Source organism: Salvelinus namaycush, unplaced genomic scaffold, assembly GCF_016432855.1.
Source record: "Salvelinus namaycush isolate Seneca unplaced genomic scaffold, SaNama_1.0 Scaffold813, whole genome shotgun sequence".
In the NCBI taxonomy this organism is placed as follows: domain Eukaryota; kingdom Metazoa; phylum Chordata; class Actinopteri; order Salmoniformes; family Salmonidae; genus Salvelinus; species Salvelinus namaycush.
In genome coordinates, this window is record NW_024061546.1 from 62 (window position 1) to 21,254 (window position 21,193).

At 50.5% G+C, this 21,193-nt stretch overlaps 1 protein-coding gene across 1 annotated transcript; it reads left to right on the forward strand.

Moving 5' to 3' along the window:
- Window positions 1-4,612: 4,612 nt before the first annotated feature.
- LOC120042929 (myotubularin-related protein 4-like) lies at window positions 4,613-15,757 on the forward strand (the record flags this gene model as incomplete). The annotated part of the gene is made up of 6 exons (XM_038987693.1): window positions 4,613-4,817; window positions 6,496-6,650; window positions 7,921-9,523; window positions 11,797-11,907; window positions 13,006-13,094; window positions 14,925-15,757. Coding segments are annotated over 6 exons (2,341 nt in total), but the record flags the coding sequence as incomplete, so codon positions are not given.
- Between the last annotated feature and the right edge of the window lie 5,436 nt (window positions 15,758-21,193).

The following is a 21,193-nucleotide window of genomic DNA, read 5'->3' on the forward strand; positions in this document are numbered from 1 at the left end:
CGTACTGTTACTGTGTTAGTAGGTTAGGGACAGTACTGTGTTCTGTGTAGTAGGTGTGAGGAGCGTACGGTGTTCTGTGTAGTAGGTTAGGAGCGTACTGTGTTCTGTGTAGTAAGGTTACGGGACGTACTGTTTCTGTGTAGTAGGTTAGGGACGTACTGTTACTGTGTAGGTAAGGTTGGGGACGTACTGTACTGTGTAGTAGGTTAGGGACGTACTGTGTTCTGTGTAGTAGGTTAGGAGCGTACTGTGTGTCTGTGTTCTGTGTAGTAGGTTAGGGACGTACTGTTACTGTGTAGTAGGTTAGGGACGTACTGTTACTGTGTATAGGTTAGGGACGTACTGTGTTCTGTGTAGTAGGTTAGGGACGTACTGTGTTCTGTGTAGTAGGTTAGGGACGTACTGTTACTGTGTAGTAGGTTAAGGGGAACGTACTGTGTTTCTGTGTAGTAGGTTAGGAGCGTACTGTGTTCTGTGTAAGTAGGTTAGGGGACGTACTGTTACTGTGTAGTAGGTTAGGGACGTACTGTTACTGTGTAGTAGTTAGGGACGTACTGTTACTGTGTAGTAGGTTAGGAGCGTACTGTGTTCTGTGTAGTAGGTTAGGAGCGTACTGTGTTCTGTGTAGTAGGTTAGGGACGTACTGTTACTGTGTAGTAGGTTAGGGACGTACTGTGTTCTGTGTAGTAGGTTAGGGACGTACTGTGTTCTGTGTAGTAGGTTAGGGACGTACTGTTACTGTGTAGTAGGTTAGGGACGTACTGTTACTGTGTAGTAGGTTAGGAGCGTACTGTGTTCTGTGTAGTAGGTTAGGGACGTACTGTTACTGTGTAGTAGGTTAGGGACGTACTGTTACTGTGTAGTAGGTTAGGGACGTACTGTGTTCTGTGTAGTAGGTTAGGGACGTACTGTGTTCTGTGTAGTAGGTTAGGGACGTACTGTGTTCTGTGTAGTAGGTTAGGGACGTACTGTTACTGTGTAGTAGGTTAGGGACGTACTGTTACTGTGTAGTAGGTTAGGGACGTACTGTGTTACTGTGTAGTAGGTTAGGGACGTACTGTGTTCTGTGTAGTAGGTTAGGGACGTACTGTTACTGTGTAGTAGGTTAGGGACGTACTGTTACTGTGTAGTAGGTTAGGGACGTACTGTGTTCTGTGTAGTAGTTAGGGAGCGTACTGTGTTCTGTGTAGTAGGTTAGGGAGCGTACTGTGTGACTGTGTAGTAGGTTAGGGACGTACTGTTACTGTGTAGTAGGTTAGGGACGTACTGTGTTCTGTGTAGTAGGTTAGGGACGTACTGTGTTCTGTGTAGTAGGTTAGGGACGTACTGTTACTGTGTAGTAGGTTAGGGACGTACTGTTACTGTGTAGTAGGTTAGGGACGTACTGTGTTCTGTGTAGTAGGTTAGGGACGTACTGTGTTCTGTGTAGTAGGTTAGGGACGTACTGTTACTGTGTAGTAGGTTAGGGACGTACTGTGTTCTGTGTAGTAGGTTAGGAGCGTACTGTGTTCTGTGTAGTAGGTTAGGAGCGTACTGTGTTCTGTGTAGTAGGTTAGGGACGTACTGTTACTGTGTAGTAGGTTAGGGACGTACTGTGTTCTGTGTAGTAGGTTAGGAGCGTACTGTGTTCTGTGTAGTAGGTTAGGAGCGTACTGTGTGTCTGTGTTCTGTGTAGTAGGTTAGGAGCGTACTGTGTTCTGTGTAGTAGGTTAGGGACGTACTGTTACTGTGTAGTAGGTTAGGGACGTACTGTGTTCTGTGTAGTAGGTTAGGAGCGTACTGTGTTCTGTGTAGTAGGTTAGGAGCGTACTGTGTTCTGTGTAGTAGGTTAGGAGCGTACTGTGTTCTGTGTAGTAGGTTAGGGAGCGTACTGTGTTCTGTGTAGTAGGTTAGGGACGTACTGTGTTCTGTGTAGTAGGTTAGGAGCGTACTGTGTTCTGTGTAGTAGGTTAGGAGCGTACTGTGTTCTGTGTAGTAGGTTAGGAGCGTACTGTGTTCTGTGTAGTAGGTTAGGGACGTACTGTTTCTGTGTAGTAGGTTAGGGACGTACTGTTACTGTGTAGTAGGTTAGGGACGTACTGTGTTCTGTGTAGTAGGTTAGGAGCGTACTGTGTTCTGTGTAGTAGGTTAGGGACGTACTGTTTCTGTGTAGTAGGTTAGGGACGTACTGTTACTGTGTAGTAGGTTAGGGACGTACTGTTACTGTGTAGTAGGTTAGGGACGTACTGTTACTGTGTAGTAGGTTAGGGACGTACTGTGTTCTGTGTAGTAGGTTAGGGACGTACTGTGTTCTGTGTAGTAGGTTAGGGACGTACTGTTACTGTGTAGTAGGTTAGGGACGTACTGTGTTCTGTGTAGTAGGTTAGGAGCGTACTGTGTTCTGTGTAGTAGGTTAGGGACGTACTGTTACTGTGTAGTAGGTTAGGGACGTACTGTTACTGTGTAGTAGGTTAGGGACGTACTGTTACTGTGTAGTAGGTTAGGAGCGTACTGTGTTCTGTGTAGTAGGTTAGGAGCGTACTGTGTTCTGTGTAGTAGGTTAGGGACGTACTGTGTTCTGTGTAGTAGGTTAGGGACGTACTGTGTTCTGTGTAGTAGGTTAGGGACGTACTGTTACTGTGTAGTAGGTTAGGAGCGTACTGTGTGACTGTGTAGTAGGTTAGGGACGTACTGTTACTGTGTAGTAGGTTAGGAGCGTACTGTGTGACTGTGTAGTAGGTTAGGGACGTACTGTTACTGTGTAGTAGGTTAGGGACGTACTGTTACTGTGTAGTAGGTTAGGGACGTACTGTGTTCTGTGTAGTAGGTTAGGGACGTACTGTGTTCTGTGTAGTAGGTTAGGGACGTACTGTGTTCTGTGTAGTAGGTTAGGGACGTACTGTTACTGTGTAGTAGGTTAGGGACGTACTGTTACTGTGTAGTAGGTTAGGGACGTACTGTTACTGTGTAGTAGGTTAGGGACGTACTGTGTTCTGTGTAGTAGGTTAGGAGCGTACTGTGTGACTGTGTAGTAGGTTAGGGACGTACTGTTACTGTGTAGTAGGTTAGGGACGTACTGTGTTCTGTGTAGTAGGTTAGGAGCGTACTGTGTTCTGTGTAGTAGGTTAGGGACGTACTGTTACTGTGTAGTAGGTTAGGGACGTACTGTTACTGTGTAGTAGGTTAGGGACGTACTGTGTTCTGTGTAGTAGGTTAGGGACGTACTGTGTTCTGTGTAGTAGGTTAGGGACGTACTGTTACTGTGTAGTAGGTTAGGGACGTACTGTGTTCTGTGTAGTAGGTTAGGAGCGTACTGTGTTCTGTGTAGTAGGTTAGGAGCGTACTGTGTTCTGTGTAGTAGGTTAGGGACGTACTGTGTTCTGTGTAGTAGGTTAGGAGCGTACTGTGTTCTGTGTAGTAGGTTAGGAGCGTACTGTGTTCTGTGTAGTAGGTTAGGGACGTACTGTTACTGTGTAGTAGGTTAGGGACGTACTGTGTTCTGTGTAGTAGGTTAGGAGCGTACTGTGTTCTGTGTAGTAGGTTAGGAGCGTACTGTGTTCTGTGTAGTAGGTTAGGAGCGTACTGTGTTCTGTGTAGTAGGTTAGGGACGTACTGTTACTGTGTAGTAGGTTAGGGACGTACTGTGTTCTGTGTAGTAGGTTAGGAGCGTACTGTGTTCTGTGTAGTAGGTTAGGAGCGTACTGTGTTCTGTGTAGTAGGTTAGGAGCGTACTGTGTTCTGTGTAGTAGGTTAGGAGCGTACTGTGTTCTGTGTAGTAGGTTAGGAGCGTACTGTGTTCTGTGTAGTAGGTTAGGGACGTACTGTGTTCTGTGTAGTAGGTTAGGAGCGTACTGTGTTCTGTGTAGTAGGTTAGGAGCGTACTGTGTTCTGTGTAGTAGGTTAGGAGCGTACTGTGTTCTGTGTAGTAGGTTAGGGACGTACTGTTTCTGTGTAGTAGGTTAGGGACGTACTGTTACTGTGTAGTAGGTTAGGGACGTACTGTGTTCTGTGTAGTAGGTTAGGAGCGTACTGTGTTCTGTGTAGTAGGTTAGGGACGTACTGTTTCTGTGTAGTAGGTTAGGGACGTACTGTTACTGTGTAGTAGGTTAGGGACGTACTGTTACTGTGTAGTAGGTTAGGGACGTACTGTTACTGTGTAGTAGGTTAGGGACGTACTGTGTTCTGTGTAGTAGGTTAGGGACGTACTGTGTTCTGTGTAGTAGGTTAGGGACGTACTGTTACTGTGTAGTAGGTTAGGGACGTACTGTGTTCTGTGTAGTAGGTTAGGAGCGTACTGTGTTCTGTGTAGTAGGTTAGGAGCGTACTGTGTTCTGTGTAGTAGGTTAGGAGCGTACTGTGTTCTGTGTAGTAGGTTAGGAGCGTACTGTGTTCTGTGTAGTAGGTTAGGAGCGTACTGTGTTCTGTGTAGTAGGTTAGGGACGTACTGTTTCTGTGTAGTAGGTTAGGGACGTACTGTTACTGTGTAGTAGGTTAGGGACGTACTGTGTTCTGTGTAGTAGGTTAGGGACGTACTGTTTCTGTGTGCATTAAGGAATGTGTAGTAGGTTAGGAGCGTACTGTTACTGTGTAGTAGGTTAGTACTAGGGACGTGTGCATTAAGGAATGTGTAAAGGCCTAACGTGCGTGTTTTTGTTTGTCTCCCCCAGGTCAAGCTGGTGCAGCACACGTACTCGTGTCTGTACGGGACGTTCCTGTGTAACAACGGGCGGGAGAGAGAGGTCCGCAACATCTACAACCGCACCTGCTCCGTCTGGTCTCTGCTCCGCACCGCCAACAAGAACTTCCAGAACTTCCTCTTTATCCCCGGTCATGATATGGTAACCACTACTGTCCCCGCTCCTGTCTTCTCTCCTCTCTCCTCTCCTCTCCTCTCTTCTCCGCTCCTCTCTTCTCCTGCCCTCTCTTCTCCTCTCCGCTCATCTCCTCTCCTCTCCTTCTCTCCTCTCTTCTCCGCTCCTCTCTTCTCTCCCTCCTCCTCTCCTCTCTTCTCTTCCTCTCCTCTCCTCTCCTCTCCTCTCCTCTCCTCTCCTCTCCTCTCCTCTCCTCTCTTCTCTTCTCTTCTCCTCTCCGCTCCTCTCTTCTCCTGCCCTCTCTTCTCCTCTCCGCTCCTCTCCTTCTCTCCTCTCCTTCTCTCCTCTCTTCTCCGCTCCTCTCTTCTCCGCTCCTCTCTTCTCCGCTCCTCTCTTCTCCGCTCCTCTCTTCTCCGCTCCTCTCTTCTCCTGCCCTCTCTTCTCCTCTCCTCTCCTCTCCTCTCCTCTCCTCTCCTCTCCTCTCCTCTCCTCTCCTCTCCTCTCCGCTCCTCTCTTCTCTCCCTCCTCCTCTCCTCCTCTCTTATCTTCTCTTCTCTTCCTCTCCTCTCCTCCTCTCCTCTCCTCTCCTCTCCTCTCCTCTCCTCTCCTCTCCTCTCCTCTCCTCTCCTCTCCTCTCCTCTCCTCTCCTCTCCCCTCCTCTCCCCTCCCCTCTCTTCTCTTGTCCTCTTCTCTTCTCCTGTCCTCTTCTCCTCTCCTGTCCTCCTCTCCTCTCCTCTCCTCTCCTCTCCGCTCCGCTCCGCTCCTCTCCTCTCCTCTCCCCTCCCCTCCCCTCCCCTCCCTTCCCTTCTCTCCTCTTGTCCTGTCCTCTTCTCTTGTCCTGTCCAGTCCTGTCCTCTTCTCTTCTCCTCTCTTCTCTTCTCCTCTCCTCTCTTCTCCGCTCCTCTCCTCTCCTTCTCCTGTCCTGGTTATTAACAGAGGGATCAGGTGTGCTTCACATATCACAGTAGCAAAAATGGCAGAAAACAAAACATTTTTTGCCCAGAAATCAATCTTCTCACAAAATGGTCTGTAGCATCAAAAGTGTTTGGGCTACATACTAATATGACCCCTCTGTGGAAAGGTGAGACTCTCTCTGACACATCTGGCTCTAGGAACGCCGAACAGGCCTCACAAGACTCGTCTGAAGGTCCCCCGGTACCAGTTAAAAACACGAATGGAAGTGTATATATGGAGACTGCTTAGTGGCAAAAATAAGGGGTTAAATACATATTAATAACATATTTCCTGATCTTTCTTACATCTCTCAGATATAGGACAGACGGAAACAAACTTCCTTTACATTTCTTTGGGGGGGGGACTATCTGTTCCGTGTAGTGAATCTGTTACTCAATGTGTTTGTATAGGCTAGTAGCAGTAAGGCCCAAAATTCTTTATTTATGATACTTCAAGGGATCTTAAAATTCAAAATCAAATATTTGAATTATCGTTGGTAAGACCTTCTTAAAACAATTCCATTTAGTTTAGTATAACCCCCTCGTCCAGTTTAGACTGCTAAGGGTTTAAAAAGGAAATATGTACTCATCCAATATATTCAGTGGATGAGCACCAATAGCATATATATTTAATAGCATACATATATATATTATTATTATTAACATTTTAAATGGCTTTACTGAGACAAAAAGTTATTTGTGGTCTTTTATTGACCTCTGACCTCTGCTCCTACCTGTCCCCCTGTGTCCAGGTGTTGCAACCGGTGTGCCACACCCGGGCCCTGCAGCTGTGGACGGCCGTCTACCTGCCCACCTCTTCCCCTTGCACCTCTGCCGAGGACGCCATGGAGCTCTACCTGTCCCCCAGCGTACAGGGAGACGAGCTCACCTCACGGTCCCTGGACAGGTGGGGGCTATCCACTCACTCTATTCTTCGATCTCTGTCTCTTAGTGCATTTGTAAAAAAATATATATATATATATCCTTGACTTAATTATATCTCCTTGTATCTCTGAGCTCTTGTCTTTTCAAGGATTTATTTTTAGTTATTGATTTTAAGGATTTACTCACAGTGGGGTAAATCGAGATGAACAGGCTCATGGTGAAAACTGCATGTGGGGCTCTGTATCTACAGCTCTGGTGTTTCTAGAAAAGGCTCCTCAACAGCTTCTACCACCAAGCCATAAGACTGCTGAACAATTAATAAAATGGCCACCCAGACTATTTACATAGACCCCCCCCCCCCCATTTGTTTTGTACACTGCTGCTACTCGCTGTTTATTATCTATGCATAGTTACTTCACCCCTACCTACATGTACATATTACCTCAACTAACCTGTACCCCTGCACACTGACTCGGTACCCCCTGTATATAGCCTCGTTATTGTTATTTTATTGTTACTTTTTGTTATTTTTTTACTTTAGTATATTTGGTAAATATTTTCTTAACTCTTCTTGAACTGCATTGTTGGTTAAGGGCGTGTAAGTCAGCATTTCAAAGTAAGGTCTACACCTGTTGTATTCGGCGCATGTGACAAATATAGTTTGATTTGAGGTCCTGCTTGCCCTCTAGTGGTACAGAAGGGAAGCTCACCTGCCTGCCCTCTAGTGGTACAGAAGGGAAGCTCACCTGCCTGCCCTCTAGTGGTACAGAAGGGAAGCTCACCTGCCTGCCCTCTAGTGGTACAGAAGGGAAGCTCACCTGCCTGCCCTCTAGTGGTACAGAAGGGAAGCTCACCTGCCTGCCCTCTAGTGGTACAGAAGGGAAGCTCACCTGCCTGCCCTCTAGTGGTACAGAAGGGAAGCTCACCTGCCTGCCCTCTAGTGGTACAGAAGGGAAGCTCACCTGCCTGCCCTCTAGTGGTACAGAAGGGAAGCTCACCTGCCTGCCCTCTAGTGGTACAGAAGGGAAGCTCACCTGCCTGCCCTCTAGTGGTACAGAAGGGAAGCTCACCTGCCTGCCCTCTAGTGGTACAGAAGGGAAGCTCACCTGCCTGCCCTCTAGTGGTACAGAAGGGAAGCTCACCTGCCTGCCCTCTAGTGGTACAGAAGGGAAGCTCACCTGCCTGCCCTCTAGTGGTACAGAAGGGAAGCTCACCTGCCTGCCCTCTAGTGGTACAGAAGGGAAGCTCACAGATTAATGAAGCTCCACCACTTTTTATACCCCTCTGTGCAGGCTTCCTAAGACTCGCTCCATGGACAACCTGGTGTCTGCCTTTGAGAACGGGGTGGCCCTCACCCGCACCTCCAGCGACCCCAACCTCAACAAGCACTGTCAGGAGGGCCGTACTGCCCATGGCCTGGAGCCTATGGCTTCTGTAGGAGGAGGGGCCGCACCCGACAGCCCCGAGGACGTCAGCCCTGACACGGGATTGGAAAGCGACGACTCGGAGGTGGAGCCCGTCACTCAGACTCCTCCTACCACACCTGTGGAGATGGAGCAGAGGGAAGAGGGCTTCGAGGAGGCGGAGATGAGAGAGGAGATCTGTCTCACCACCCAGCCCCTGCCCTCCCTGCCCCTCCCCCCCATCGCACTGGAGCAGGGCCTCCCCCACTTCCCCCCTCTCCCCCTGCTCACACCCATCCTCCACCAGGCCCTCTCCCAGACCACTAGCCCCCCAGTTCCTCCCCCTCGACTGCCACATCAGACGGCTGACAGTCACTCCAGGACTGCCTCGGTCACTACCCGTCCTGGCTGCATACCATCACCACCTGCCTGGAAGGGCCCACTACCCGCAGCCGTTCTGAACGGGCCTATCACCAACGGCCTCCAGAACGTCCCCTCCGCTTCTGCAGAGCTGCTGGCACTCGAGCAGCTAGTTCCCATGTTCCCTACGGCCATGGAGGACTCCACCGAGACGCTTACGGACGAAGCAGAGGCCCCACCAACGCTGCCCCCTAGCAGGAGAGAAAGTCTAGGCCAGCCCAAAGCCCTAGAATGGGCCTTACCCAAAACCCAGGGAGAGGAGAGAGAGGGGAAGAGGACAGAGAGTGTGAGTGGTAGAAACTTGGTGCCTCTGAGAGAATGTGTGGTAGCAGTACCAACATCAAAGGAAGCAGCATCCTCTGCCTCCACAGTGCCCCCTGTTGACAACAGCCAGGCGGTGGCATTGCGACGCCCCATCTCCCAGAGCCAACTGCGTGTCAGTGAGGAGCTGTCTCTGCTGGGCTCTCACTGGGAGAGTGTCCAGGGCATGGTCCAGTCTGCCTGCAGCACTGCAGCCAGCCACTCTGGCCTCTCAGCCAACCTCTCGTCAGGCTTCTGTCGGGCCCTCCAGCCCACGGCCTACCAGAGCCGACGCCTGGCTGGCAAGTTGCTGCGCACCCAGGGCATGGCCGTGCCTAACGGGGTGCCTAACGGGGGTTGGCAGTACGGCCGGAGGGAGGAAAGGATCCGCTCCTCGGCTCCAGCCCCAGCCACCTCCAGCCCTGTCAAGTCAGGGTCCAGCTGGCTCTCTGCAGTCAGGAGCAGCTCGGGCTACGCTGCCATCATGGGTCCAACCACCACCAGCTCACCACCCACCTTTTCAACCTGCCAGCTCCTCCCAACCTCTCCCTGCTCCTCAGCCTCCCCTTTGCCCCACCCGGCCTACCTGGATGATGATGGGCTGCCGGTGCCAATGGACGCGGTGCAGCAGCGCCTCAGGCAGATGGAGGCGGGGTATAAACAGGAAGTGGAGGTGCTGAGAAGCCAGGTGCGCCAGCTGCAGATGAGGCTGGAGAGGAAACAGTACAGCACGCCGCCCTCCGAGCCTGACGTCGACTACGAGGACGACATTGTGAGTAGTCTCCTACTTGGACTTGGAACAGTACCTCAATGTGTTATTACTGTGATGTGAAAGGATATGCATGTTGGGCATTACTAAATACTTCATAATTACAACCCAAATGTTATCTTTGGTGGAATTACCCTTTAATAGAGAGAGTAATAGCCAGTAACCAAAACGTTGCTGGGTTCGAATTCCTGAGCCGACTAGGTGAAAAATCTGCCGACGTGTCTTTGAGTAAGGCACTTAACCCTAATTGGTCCTGTAAGTCTCCCTGGATCAGAGCGTCTGCTAAATGACTTGTACATGTACTAGTGGAGATAGTTGGAATAGATGTACCCTCCCTCCCTCTCATCTCGTCTCCCTCCCTCCCTCTCATCTCGTCACTCTCCCTCCCTCTCATCTCGTCTCCCTCCCTCCCTCTCATCTCGTCACCCTCCCTCCCTCTCATCTCGTCACCCTCCCTCCCTCTCATCTCGTCACCCTCCCTCCCTCTCATCTCATCTCGTCTCCCTCCCTCTCATCTCGTCACCCTCCCTCCCTCTCATCTCGTCACCCTCCCTCCCTCTCATCTCGTCTCCCTCCTCCCTCTCATCTCGTCTCCCTCCCTCCCTCTCATCTCGTCACCCTCCCTCCCTCTCATCTCGTCACCCTCCCTCCCTCTCATCTCGTCACCCTCCCTCCCTCTCATCTCGTCACCCTCCCTCCCTCTCATCTCGTCACCCTCCCTCCCTCTCATCTCGTCACCCTCCCTCCCTCTCATCTCGTCACCCTCCCTCCCTCTCATCTCGTCACCCTCCCTCCCTCTCATCTCGTCACCCTCCCTCCCTCTCATCTCGTCTCCCTCCCTCCTCTCATCTCGTCACCCTCCCTCTCATCTCGTCACCCTCCCTCTCATCTCGTCTCCCTCCCTCCCTCTCATCTCGTCTCCCTCCCTCCCTCTCATCTCGTCACCCTCCCTCCCTCTCATCTCGTCACCCTCCCTCCCTCTCATCTCGTCACCCTCCCTCCCTCTCATCTCATCTCGTCTCCCTCCCTCTCATCTCGTCACCCTCCCTCCCTCTCATCTCGTCTCCCTCCCTCCCTCTCATCTCGTCACCCTCCCTCCCTCTCATCTCGTCACCCTCCCTCCCTCTCATCTCGTCACCCTCCCTCCCTCTCATCTCGTCACCCTCCCTCCCTCTCATCTCGTCACCCTCCCTCCCTCTCATCTCGTCACCCTCCCTCCCTCTCATCTCGTCACTCTCCCTCCCTCTCATCTCGTCACCCTCCCTCCCTCTCATCTCGTCACCCTCCCTCCCTCTCATCTCGTCTCCCTCCCTCCCTCTCATCTCGTCTCCCTCCCTCCCTCTCATCTCGTCTCCCTCCCTCCCTCTCATCTCGTCACCCTCCCTCCCTCTCATCTCGTCACCCTCCCTCCCTCTCATCTCGTCACCCTCCCTCCCTCTCATCTCGTCACCCTCCCTCCCTCTCATCTCGTCACCCTCCCTCCCTCTCATCTCGTCACCCTCCCTCCCTCTCATCTCGTCACCCTCCCTCCCTCTCATCTCGTCACCCTCCCTCCCTCTCATCTCGTCACCCTCCCTCCCTCTCATCTCGTCACTCTCCCTCCCTCTCATCTCGTCACCCTCCCTCCCTCTCATCTCGTCTCCCTCCCTCCCTCTCATCTCGTCACCCTCCCTCTCATCTCGTCACCCTCCCTCTCATCTCGTCTCCCTCCCTCCCTCTCATCTCGTCACTCTCCCTCCCTCTCATCTCGTCTCCCTCCCTCCCTCTCATCTCGTCACCCTCCCTCCCTCTCATCTCGTCACCCTCCCTCCCTCTCATCTCGTCACCCTCCCTCCCTCTCATCTCGTCACCCTCCCTCCCTCTCATCTCATCTCGTCTCCCTCCCTCTCATCTCGTCACCCTCCCTCCCTCTCATCTCGTCTCCCTCCCTCCCTCTCATCTCGTCACCCTCCCTCCCTCTCATCTCGTCACCCTCCCTCCCTCTCATCTCGTCACCCTCCCTCCCTCTCATCTCGTCACCCTCCCTCCCTCTCATCTCGTCACCCTCCCTCCCTCTCATCTCGTCACTCTCCCTCCCTCTCATCTCGTCACCCTCCCTCCCTCTCATCTCGTCACCCTCCCTCCCTCTCATCTCGTCTCCCTCCCTCCCTCTCATCTCGTCTCCCTCCCTCCCTCTCATCTCGTCTCCCTCCCTCCCTCTCATCTCGTCACCCTCCCTCCCTCTCATCTCGTCACCCTCCCTCTCATGTTGACCTGTCTGTCCTCTCCATCTCCAGACTTGTCTGCGTGAGTCAGACGACAGTGATGAGGAGGACAGTCTGTCAGACCACAGCGAGGACCGTTTCTCAGAGGGCAGCTGGGACAGAGTGGAGCAGAAGGACACAGAGGTCAGCGTTCCTCATAGTCTACTGCAGGTTTCTCTCTCTACTGCTTCTTATATATAACCCTACCCCAACACCTAACCCCAACACCTAACCCCAACACCTAACCCCAACACCTAACCCCAACGCCTAGCCCCCAACGCCTAGCCCCCAACGCCTAGCCCCCAACGCCTAGCCCCCAACGCCTAGCCCCCAACGCCTAGCCCCCAACGCCTAGCCCCCAACGCCTAGCCCCCAACGCCTAGCCCCCAACGCCTAGCCCCCAACGCCTAGCCCCCAACGCCTAGCCCCCAACGCCTAGCCCCCAACGCCTAACCCCACAACGCCTAACCCCACAACGCCTAACCCCACAACGCCTAACCCCACAACGCCTAACCCCACAACGCCTAACCCCACAACGCCTAACCCCACAACGCCTAACCCCACAACGCCTAACCCCACAACGCCTAACCCCACAACGCCTAACCCCACAACGCCTAACCCCACAACGCCTAACCCCACAACGCCTAACCCCACAACGCCTAACCCCACAACGCCTAACCCCACAACGCCTAACCCCACAACGCCTAACCCCACAACGCCTAACCCCACAACGCCTAACCCCACAACGCCTAACCCCACAACGCCTAACCCCACAACGCCTAACCCACAACGCCTAACCCCACAACGCCTAACCCACAACGCCTAACCCCACAACGCCTAACCCCACAACGCCTAACCCCACAACGCCTAACCCCACAACGCCTAACCCCACAACGCCTAACCCCACAACGCCTAACCCCACAACGCCTAACCCCACAACGCCTAACCCCACAACGCCTAACCCCACAACGCCTAACCCCACAACGCCTAACCCCACAACGCCTAACCCCACAACGCCTAACCCCACAACGCCTAACCCCACAACGCCTAACCCCACAACGCCTAACCCCACAACGCCTAACCCCACAACGCCTAACCCCACAACGCCTAACCCCACAACACCTAAGCCCAACACCTAAGCCCAATACCCAACCCCCTAACCCCTACCTCTAACCTTTTACCCTTCTGCAACAGATACCTATGTGCCACACACTGTTCTAATGTGTGTGTTTGTGTGTGTAGGTCACGAGGTGGGTGCCTGATCACATGGCCTCTCATTGTTTCAACTGTGACTGTGAGTTCTGGATGGCCAAGAGACGTCATCACTGCAGGTTTGTTAAACTTCAATCAAGAAGTCAAGATGTCCCTAAATAAGAGCTGTCCCTAGATAGGATACGAGATGTCCCTAGATAGGTGTCCCTAGATAGGATACGAGATGTCCCTAGATAGCTGTCCCTAGATAGGATAAGAGCTGTCCCTAGATAGGATAAGAGCTGTCCCTAGATAGGATAAGAGCTGTCCCTAGATAGGATAAGAGCTGTCCCTAGATAGGATAAGATGTCCCTAGATAGGATAAGATGTCCCTAGATAGGATAAGAGATGGCCCCAGATAGGATAAGAGATGTCCCCAGATAGGATAAGAGATGTCCCTAGATAGGATAAGAGATGTCCCTAGATAGGATACGAGATGTCCCTAGATAGGTGTCCCTAGATAGGATAAGAGATGTCCCCAGACAGGATAAGAGATGTCCCCAGACAGGATAAGAGATGTCCCCAGACAGGATAAGAGATGTCCCCAGACAGGATAAGAGATGTCCCCAGACAGGATAAGAGATGTCCCCAGACAGGATAAGAGATGTCCCCAGACAGGATAAGAGATGTCCCCAGACAGGATAAGAGATGTCCCCAGACAGGATAAGAGATGTCCCCAGACAGGATAAGAGATGTCCCCAGATAGGATAAGAGATGTCCCCAGATAGGATAAGAGATGTCCCCAGACAGGATAAGAGATGTCCCCAGACAGGATAAGAGATGTCCCCAGACAGGATAAGAGATGTCCCCAGACAGGATAAGAGATGTCCCCAGACAGGATAAGAGATGTCCCTAGATAGGATAAGATATGTCCCAAGATAGATGTCCCTAGATAGGATAAGAGATGGCCCCAGATAGGATAAGAGATGTCCCCAGATAGGATAAGAGATGTCCCTAGATAGGATACGAGATGTCCCTAGATAGGTGTCCCTAGATAGGATAAGAGATGTCCCTAGATAGGATAAGAGATGTCCCCAGACAGGATAAGAGATGTCCCCAGACAGGATAAGAGATGTCCCCAGACAGGATAAGAGATGTCCCCAGACAGGATAAGAGATGTCCCCAGACAGGATAAGAGATGTCCCCAGACAGGATAAGAGATGTCCCCAGACAGGATAAGAGATGTCCCCAGATAGGATAAGAGATGTCCCCAGACAGGATAAGAGATGTCCCCAGACAGGATAAGAGATGTCCCCAGACAGGATAAGAGATGTCCCCAGACAGGATAAGAGATGTCCCCAGACAGGATAAGAGATGTTCCCAGACAGGATAAGAGATGTCCCCAGACAGGATAAGAGATGTCCCCAGACAGGATAAGAGATGTCCCCAGACAGGATAAGAGATGTCCCTAGATAGGATAAGAGATGTCCCAAGATAGATGTCCCTAGATAGGATAAGAGATGTCCCCAGATAGGATAAGAGATGTCCCCAGATAGGATAAGAGATGTCCCCAGATAGGATAAGAGATGTCCCCAGATAGGATAAGAGATGTCCCCAGACAGGATAAGAGATGTCCCCAGACAGGATAAGAGATGTCCCTAGACAGGATAAGAGATGTCCCTAGATAAGAGATCAAAGTATGCTCCTGTAAAATGTAGGATAATAAACATAGTCCATACTTTCAACGCTCAGCAGATATTATACCTACTAGGGATTTGAGATTATAAAAAGGACTTAGCTGCACGAACGACAGCTCCTGTTTTGCGAAAAGTAACACAAAAAAAAAATATATATATATATATATATTTGGGTTAGGGTTTGTTTTACCGACCTTAGTTAAATGTACTCTCTGGATAAGAGCGTCTGCTAAATGACTGAAATGTGAATCTAGTCGACTCTGTCCTCCTCAGGAACTGTGGCAATGTGTTCTGTAAAGACTGCTGCCACCTGAAGCTGCCCATCCCAGACCAGCAGCTGTATGACCCTGTCTTGGTGTGTAACGTCTGCTACGACCTACTGCTGGAGGCTAGGAACAGAGAGATCCGCAGCCAGCAGCTCAAGAAGCCCATCGCCACAGCCTCCAGCTGAGAGACAGGAGAGAGAGCCCTTTACTGAATGGCTCAGTCTGGCCTGGCTTGGCTCGGTTCAGTTTGGCCCAGTTAGGACCTGGATCAGCACCATCTTGGATCAGCTTTTGGACAGACATGAGCCAAGTGCCCCATTCCCACTACCCTAACATGGTCTGGTCTTGGCTGTGGGGGAAGATGAGAAGGACTTGTTGCTCTGTGGAAGGGAGGCAAAGCTTGAGAATGGAGAGAGGCCGCTGACTGCTGGGGATGAGAGACACCGAGTGGAGTAGAAGAGGGGATGGTAGTGAATGAAATGTAGGAGGAAGAGGAGCAGATGTTATAGAGGCTATCCCACTGAGTTTAACCCCTTTTGGTCAAACACATTTCCAGCTTGGAAGGAAGGCTTCAGTGTCCTGCCCTGTTCTGCCCCGCCCTGTTCTGCCCTGTCCTGCCCCGCCCTGTTCTCTCCTGACCTGACCTGTTCTGCCCCGCCCTGTTCTGCCCCGCCCTGTTCTGCCCTGCCCTGTCCAGTCCTGGGGCTGTTGTCCTCTAGTGGTGCACCATAACCCCCCTGATGTCCCATATCACACCTCCCTGCTCCTGTAAACCTACTAGGAGGTGTTCCATCATCTCAACCCCCCCCCCCCCCCCCCCCCCCCCCCCACACACACACACACACACACTCTAGTGCATCCCTGTCACACACCTACCAGCCACTCTATGATGTACCCCCCCCCCCACACACACACACTCCTACTCTCCTCAGAGGACAATCTCTCGCCCTCCTAAGTGTGGGGGATTCCAAAGCCTTTACCTGTTCTACTGGTGGCTTACAACAACTTTAAACTTTGTAAAATGCTGCAGCAAAATGCTGCTACATTATCTAAAAGTCTAATTTTGTATTATTATTTTGTGCACTACAAGATCTTTGTCTATTTCAGCAAATTTGAGACCAAACTCGAGCGGAAGGGAGGGAAAAAAATCTTCTGTTTACTTGCGGGTCGTATCCTTTTATTGTGGGGGTTGAATGTAAACGTTTGAAATTAAATGGACAAGTGTTAGAGTAACTGGAAGACGGATGGTGATGATAATGTCTTTATGTTCATTAGGTCGGTTGTGTACTTGTTCATTCCTGTGAGTTTTATTTTATTTTTAAGAAAAAAAAATATTATATGCACAGTTAATGTGGTTCTGTCTTTGTCAAGTGTAACCCTGACAACATTTAGAAAATCTGAGGTATCCCACTATCTGTGTGGACAAACGGTTAATTAGATCACATCTAGAATTGTCATTCAGATATGCATCTGATCAGACGAGTCTCTTCAAAAAAACAACAACATTTGAATGAATCTGCTAAGCAACCAGACAAGACAACGGTGTTGCCATGATTTCCAAATAAGTGTGTTTTCCTTGCAATGTTGTCGTACCACTTACAATGAAAGGTCAACGGGAAAGTACTTGGTGGTCGTTCGTTGTATGAGGAAGGAGAGGTTTTTGAATAATGGGAGTTTATACTTCTACACTGATGTGAGAGAGGCTTGATGTACAGTAACATAGTTCTGCTCAAACGTCCTCTTTTAATCAACCATTCTTGTCAGGTTCCTGTCCAAGAATGTCAATGACTGGCACTTAAAATAACTCCGGAGAAAGTACTAAAGTGCTACGAATTTCCTTTTTTAATTTGTTTTTCCTGTACCGTAGGGGGAGTTTGTCTAGCCTTGTATCTAAACTGAGTTTACCATGTTACCAAACGGAAGTGAAACTTGTGGAACGTAGTGAAATCAGTTAGGATGACATGCTAGTTTGGCTGTGGATCCTAGAAATTGTCCTATGGCAACAACAACAAAAAAAAGTCTTTTTTGGGGGGGGGGTTCCATCTAATCGGTGTGTTTTGTTCCTTGAGACAGAAGTGCCATATTGTCTTTTTTATTTTTTAAACCTTTTTCTCATAGAGACGACAGCAGGTAACTAACTGAACTGGCCAGTACTTGGTTTGTTTTAACGGTAGCTGCTTAACAACATGGGAATGATTTTAAAGATCCGAACAGGGACATGTCCGTTAGATGAAGAGGTAATGAGAATGATTTGTTAAAAAAATGTATGAACTGAAGATTTAAATGAGATGGTGAGCCTGTACGGTTGTCACGGTTACCCATTGCCCAATAACATTTTAGGGGGGGGGGGGGGGGCTTTCACGTGGGGTCTTGATGGGAAAATCTGAACGTGGAAGTGGTCGAACCCAGATATGTAATGTAATATAATATATAATTATCTGATTCAGTACTAGTGGCTAAAACCTGTCACTTAGCGAATAATTGTGTAAAGAAAACAAATGCACTGTAAAAGAGATCCTATTGGTTAAAATAAACAAATATTATCTATATCGTGGATGTGTTTCATCTTCATTCTGTTTTTTTATGTTATTATGTAATATTGTGCAACCATGGACTGTTTTCTTTTCTTCAAAGCTTTTCAGTGCACTTCTGGGACTTTTTGGGGGGTTTTCAACAAAGATAAATCAATCATGCACATAACAGGCTTTTGAGTTCAGACCAGCAACACCTGTCCCTCTACCTATCCAGGACAGGAAGCTTGGCTGTACACCAATCACAGGACAGGAAGCTTGGCTGTACACCAATCACACTGAGACCCCCCACACACACACACACACTCTTCCCTCTACATGCCAACCCAGGAAGTAGAGCAGGTGGATTGGAGCTCTCCTGCAATGCCGTCCCTCAAAAGCAGGCTCAATTTCAACTTGTCAGGTCGAAGAGTAGACCGGGGGGCCCTCCCCGATTTTGTTCGTCACGCATATATTATCCGATTTTCTTTATTTATTCCACCCTATGGCAAAATGTGTACACGTGGGTACGCAGACCTGCGACCAACTGCGGACCCGCCAATTCAGATTTTGTGGGCCCCTCCCCTATCGAAGTTACCCATCCCTGCTCTAAAGGTTACGATATCAAGGACATGATCATTCATAGCCATCATTAACTGTTTTATTTTATTTTTCTTCCAGTTAGTTATTAACCTCGTGTTGTAATGGCTTTAGCCTCAGACGGTGGATGGGCTGACGGAGGGAATCCAATGGGATGTTGGGGAAGCAGGTAGCCTAGTGGTTAGAGTGTAGGGGGGCAGGTAGCCTAGTGGTTAGAGTGTAGGGGAGGCAGGTAGTCTAGTGGTTAGAGTGTAGGGGAAGCAGGTAGCCTAGTGGTTAGAGTGTAGGGGGGCAGGTAGTCTAGTGGTTAGAGTGTAGGGGCAGCAGGTAGCCTAGTGGTTAGAGTGTAGGGGGGGCAGGTAGCCTAGTCGTTAGAGTGTAGGGGGGGCAGGTAGCCTAGTGGTTAGAGTGTAGGGGGGGCAGGTAGCCTAGTGGTTAGAGTGTAGGGGGGGCAGGTAGCCTAGTGGTTAGAGTGTAGGGGGGGCAGGTAGCCTAGTGGTTAGAGTGTAGGGGGGGCAGGTAGCCTAGTGGTTAGAGTGTAGGGGTGGCAGGTAGCCTAGTGGTTAGAGTGTAGGGGGGGCAGGTAGCCTAGTGGTTAGAGTGTAGAGGCAGTAGGTAGCTTAGTGGTTAGAGCGTTGGGCCAGTAACCGAAAGGTTGTTGGATTGAATCCCTGAGCTGACAAGGTACTAATCTGTCATTCTGCCCCTGAACAAGGTAGTTAACCCACTGTTCCCCCGGTAGGCCATCATTGAAAATAAGAATTTGTTCTTAACTGACTTGCCTAGTTAAATAAAGGTTAATTAAAAATGTAATAAATGTCAGTTGCAGTAATATGCCATTAATAACAGAACAATAGATCATAGATGTATTGGCAGTGTAAAGTTGATTAATAATGGCCCTCTGCTATTGGTTCTTCATTTCACATGGATGCTATGTCCCTGATGGAGGTCCCCTGGCGAGACTCCCTTTTCAACACGCCACTTCGATACAGCTACGACCGGAAGTGACTTCGTAGCAGGTTAGGAGAGCATTTTTGCTAACCCTTTTCCTAACCTAAATCCCCTAAACCTGTTACGTTAATTCTCCTAACCTCTTGCGTAAATTCTCCTAACCAGCAACGTTAGTTCTCCTAACCTGCTACGAAAAAGGCCCTTATGATTGTAGCTGTATCGAGCTGGTGTGTTTTTAGGGAATCTCGTCCCCCCGGCAATGGAACATCCTAGTGAGAAATAACTTCCTGTATTTTCCAATTTGACCACAGGGTGGTAGTGTTTCGAAGTGAATACAGTTGGTTTTATTCAATATGCCACAGTATAATATTGACACAGTACAGCAGTAAAGCCCTCCTACACAGGCTCTGCTTCATCAGAACGCTTTCTAAGACATTACTTCATGCCATGACAGTGTGTTGGAGGTAGGGGTCATTGACATTCATACATTAGATACACCCCTGTCTGTCTGTCCAGACATGAAGGATGACCACAGTTTCTCCCTGACAGTAATAAACAAAGATGCTTCCCCTCTATGACCAGGTGAGAGGCTTCCCCTCTATGACCAGGGGAGAGGCTTCCCCTCTATGACCAGGTGAGAGGCTTCCCCTCTATGACCAGGGGAGAGGCTTCCCCTCTATGACCAGGTGGAGGTGAGAGGCTTTACCTCTGACCAGGAGGTGAGGCTTCCCCTCTATGACCAGGTGAGATGCTTCCCCTCTATGACCAGGTGAGATGCTTCCCCTCTATGACCAGGTGAGAGGCTTCCCCTCTATGACCAGGTGAGAGGCTTCCCCTCTATGACCAGGTGAGAGGCTTCCCCTCTATGACCAGGGGAGAGGCTTCCCCTCTATGACCAGGTGAGAGGTGAGAGGCTTCCCTTCTATGACCAGGTGAGAGGCTTCCCTTCTATGACCAGGGGGAGTTGAGAGGCTTCCCCTCTATGACCAGGAGGAGGTGAGAGGCTTCCTCTCTATGACCAGGAGGAGGTGAGAGGCTTCCTCTCTATGACCAGGAGGAGGTGAGAGGCTTCCTCTCTATGACCAGGAGGAGGTGAGAGGCTTCCTCTCTATGACCAGGAGGAGGTGAGAGGCTTCCTCTCTATGACCAGGAGGAGGTGAGAGGCTTCCTCTCTATGACCAGGAGGAGGTGAGAGGCTTCCTCTCTATGACCAGGAGGAGGTGAGAGGCTTCCCCTCTATGACCAGGAGGAGGTGAGAGGCTTCCTCTCTATGACCAGGAGGAGGTGAGAGGCTTCCTCTCTATGACCAGGAGGAGGTGAGAGGCTTCCTCTCTATGACCAGGAGGAGGTGAGAGGCTTCCTCTCTATGACCAGGAGGAGGTGAGAGGCTTCCTCTCTATGACCAGGAGGAGGTGAGAGGCTTCCCCTCTATGACCAGGAGGAGGTGAGAGGCTTCCCCTCTATGACCAGGAGGAGGTGAGAGGCTTCCTCTCTATGACCAGGAGGAGGTGAGAGGCTTCCCTTCTATGACCAGGAGGTGAGAGGCTTCCTCTCTATGACCAGGAGGAGGTGAGAGGCTTCCCCTCTATGACCAGGAGGTGAGAGGCTTCCTCTCTATGACCAGGAGGAGGTGAGAGGCTTCCCCTCTATGGCCAGGTGAGAGGCCAAGGTGGACAGACAGGTAAGGAGGGGCAACATACTACAGAGATGGGGAGAACAGGATAAAGTGTAATCATTTTGTAATGTTCTGATTGTTCCATGTTGTTGCTGTGGGACTCCTTAGTGATACGGAGGGGGACACTAACATGGAAACCCTAGTGGTTTAGAGGGGGACACTAGCATGGAAACCCTAGTGGTTTAGAGGGGGACACTAGCATGGGAACCCTAGTGGTTTAGAGGGGGACACTAGCATGGGAACCCTAGTGGTACAGAGGGGGACACTAGCATGGAAACCCTCGTGGTTTAGAGGGGGAGAGTAGCATGGAAACCCTAGTGGTTTAGAGGGGGACAGTAGCATGGAAACCCTAGTGGTTTAGAGGGGGACACTAGCATGGAAACCCTAGTGGTTTAGAGGGGGAGAGTAGCATGGAAACCCTAGTGGTTTAGAGGGGGACAGTATCATGGAAACCCTAGTGGTTTAGAGGGGGACAGTATCATGGAAACCCTAGTGGTTTAGAGGGGGACAGTAGCATGGAAACCCTAGTGGTTTAGAGGG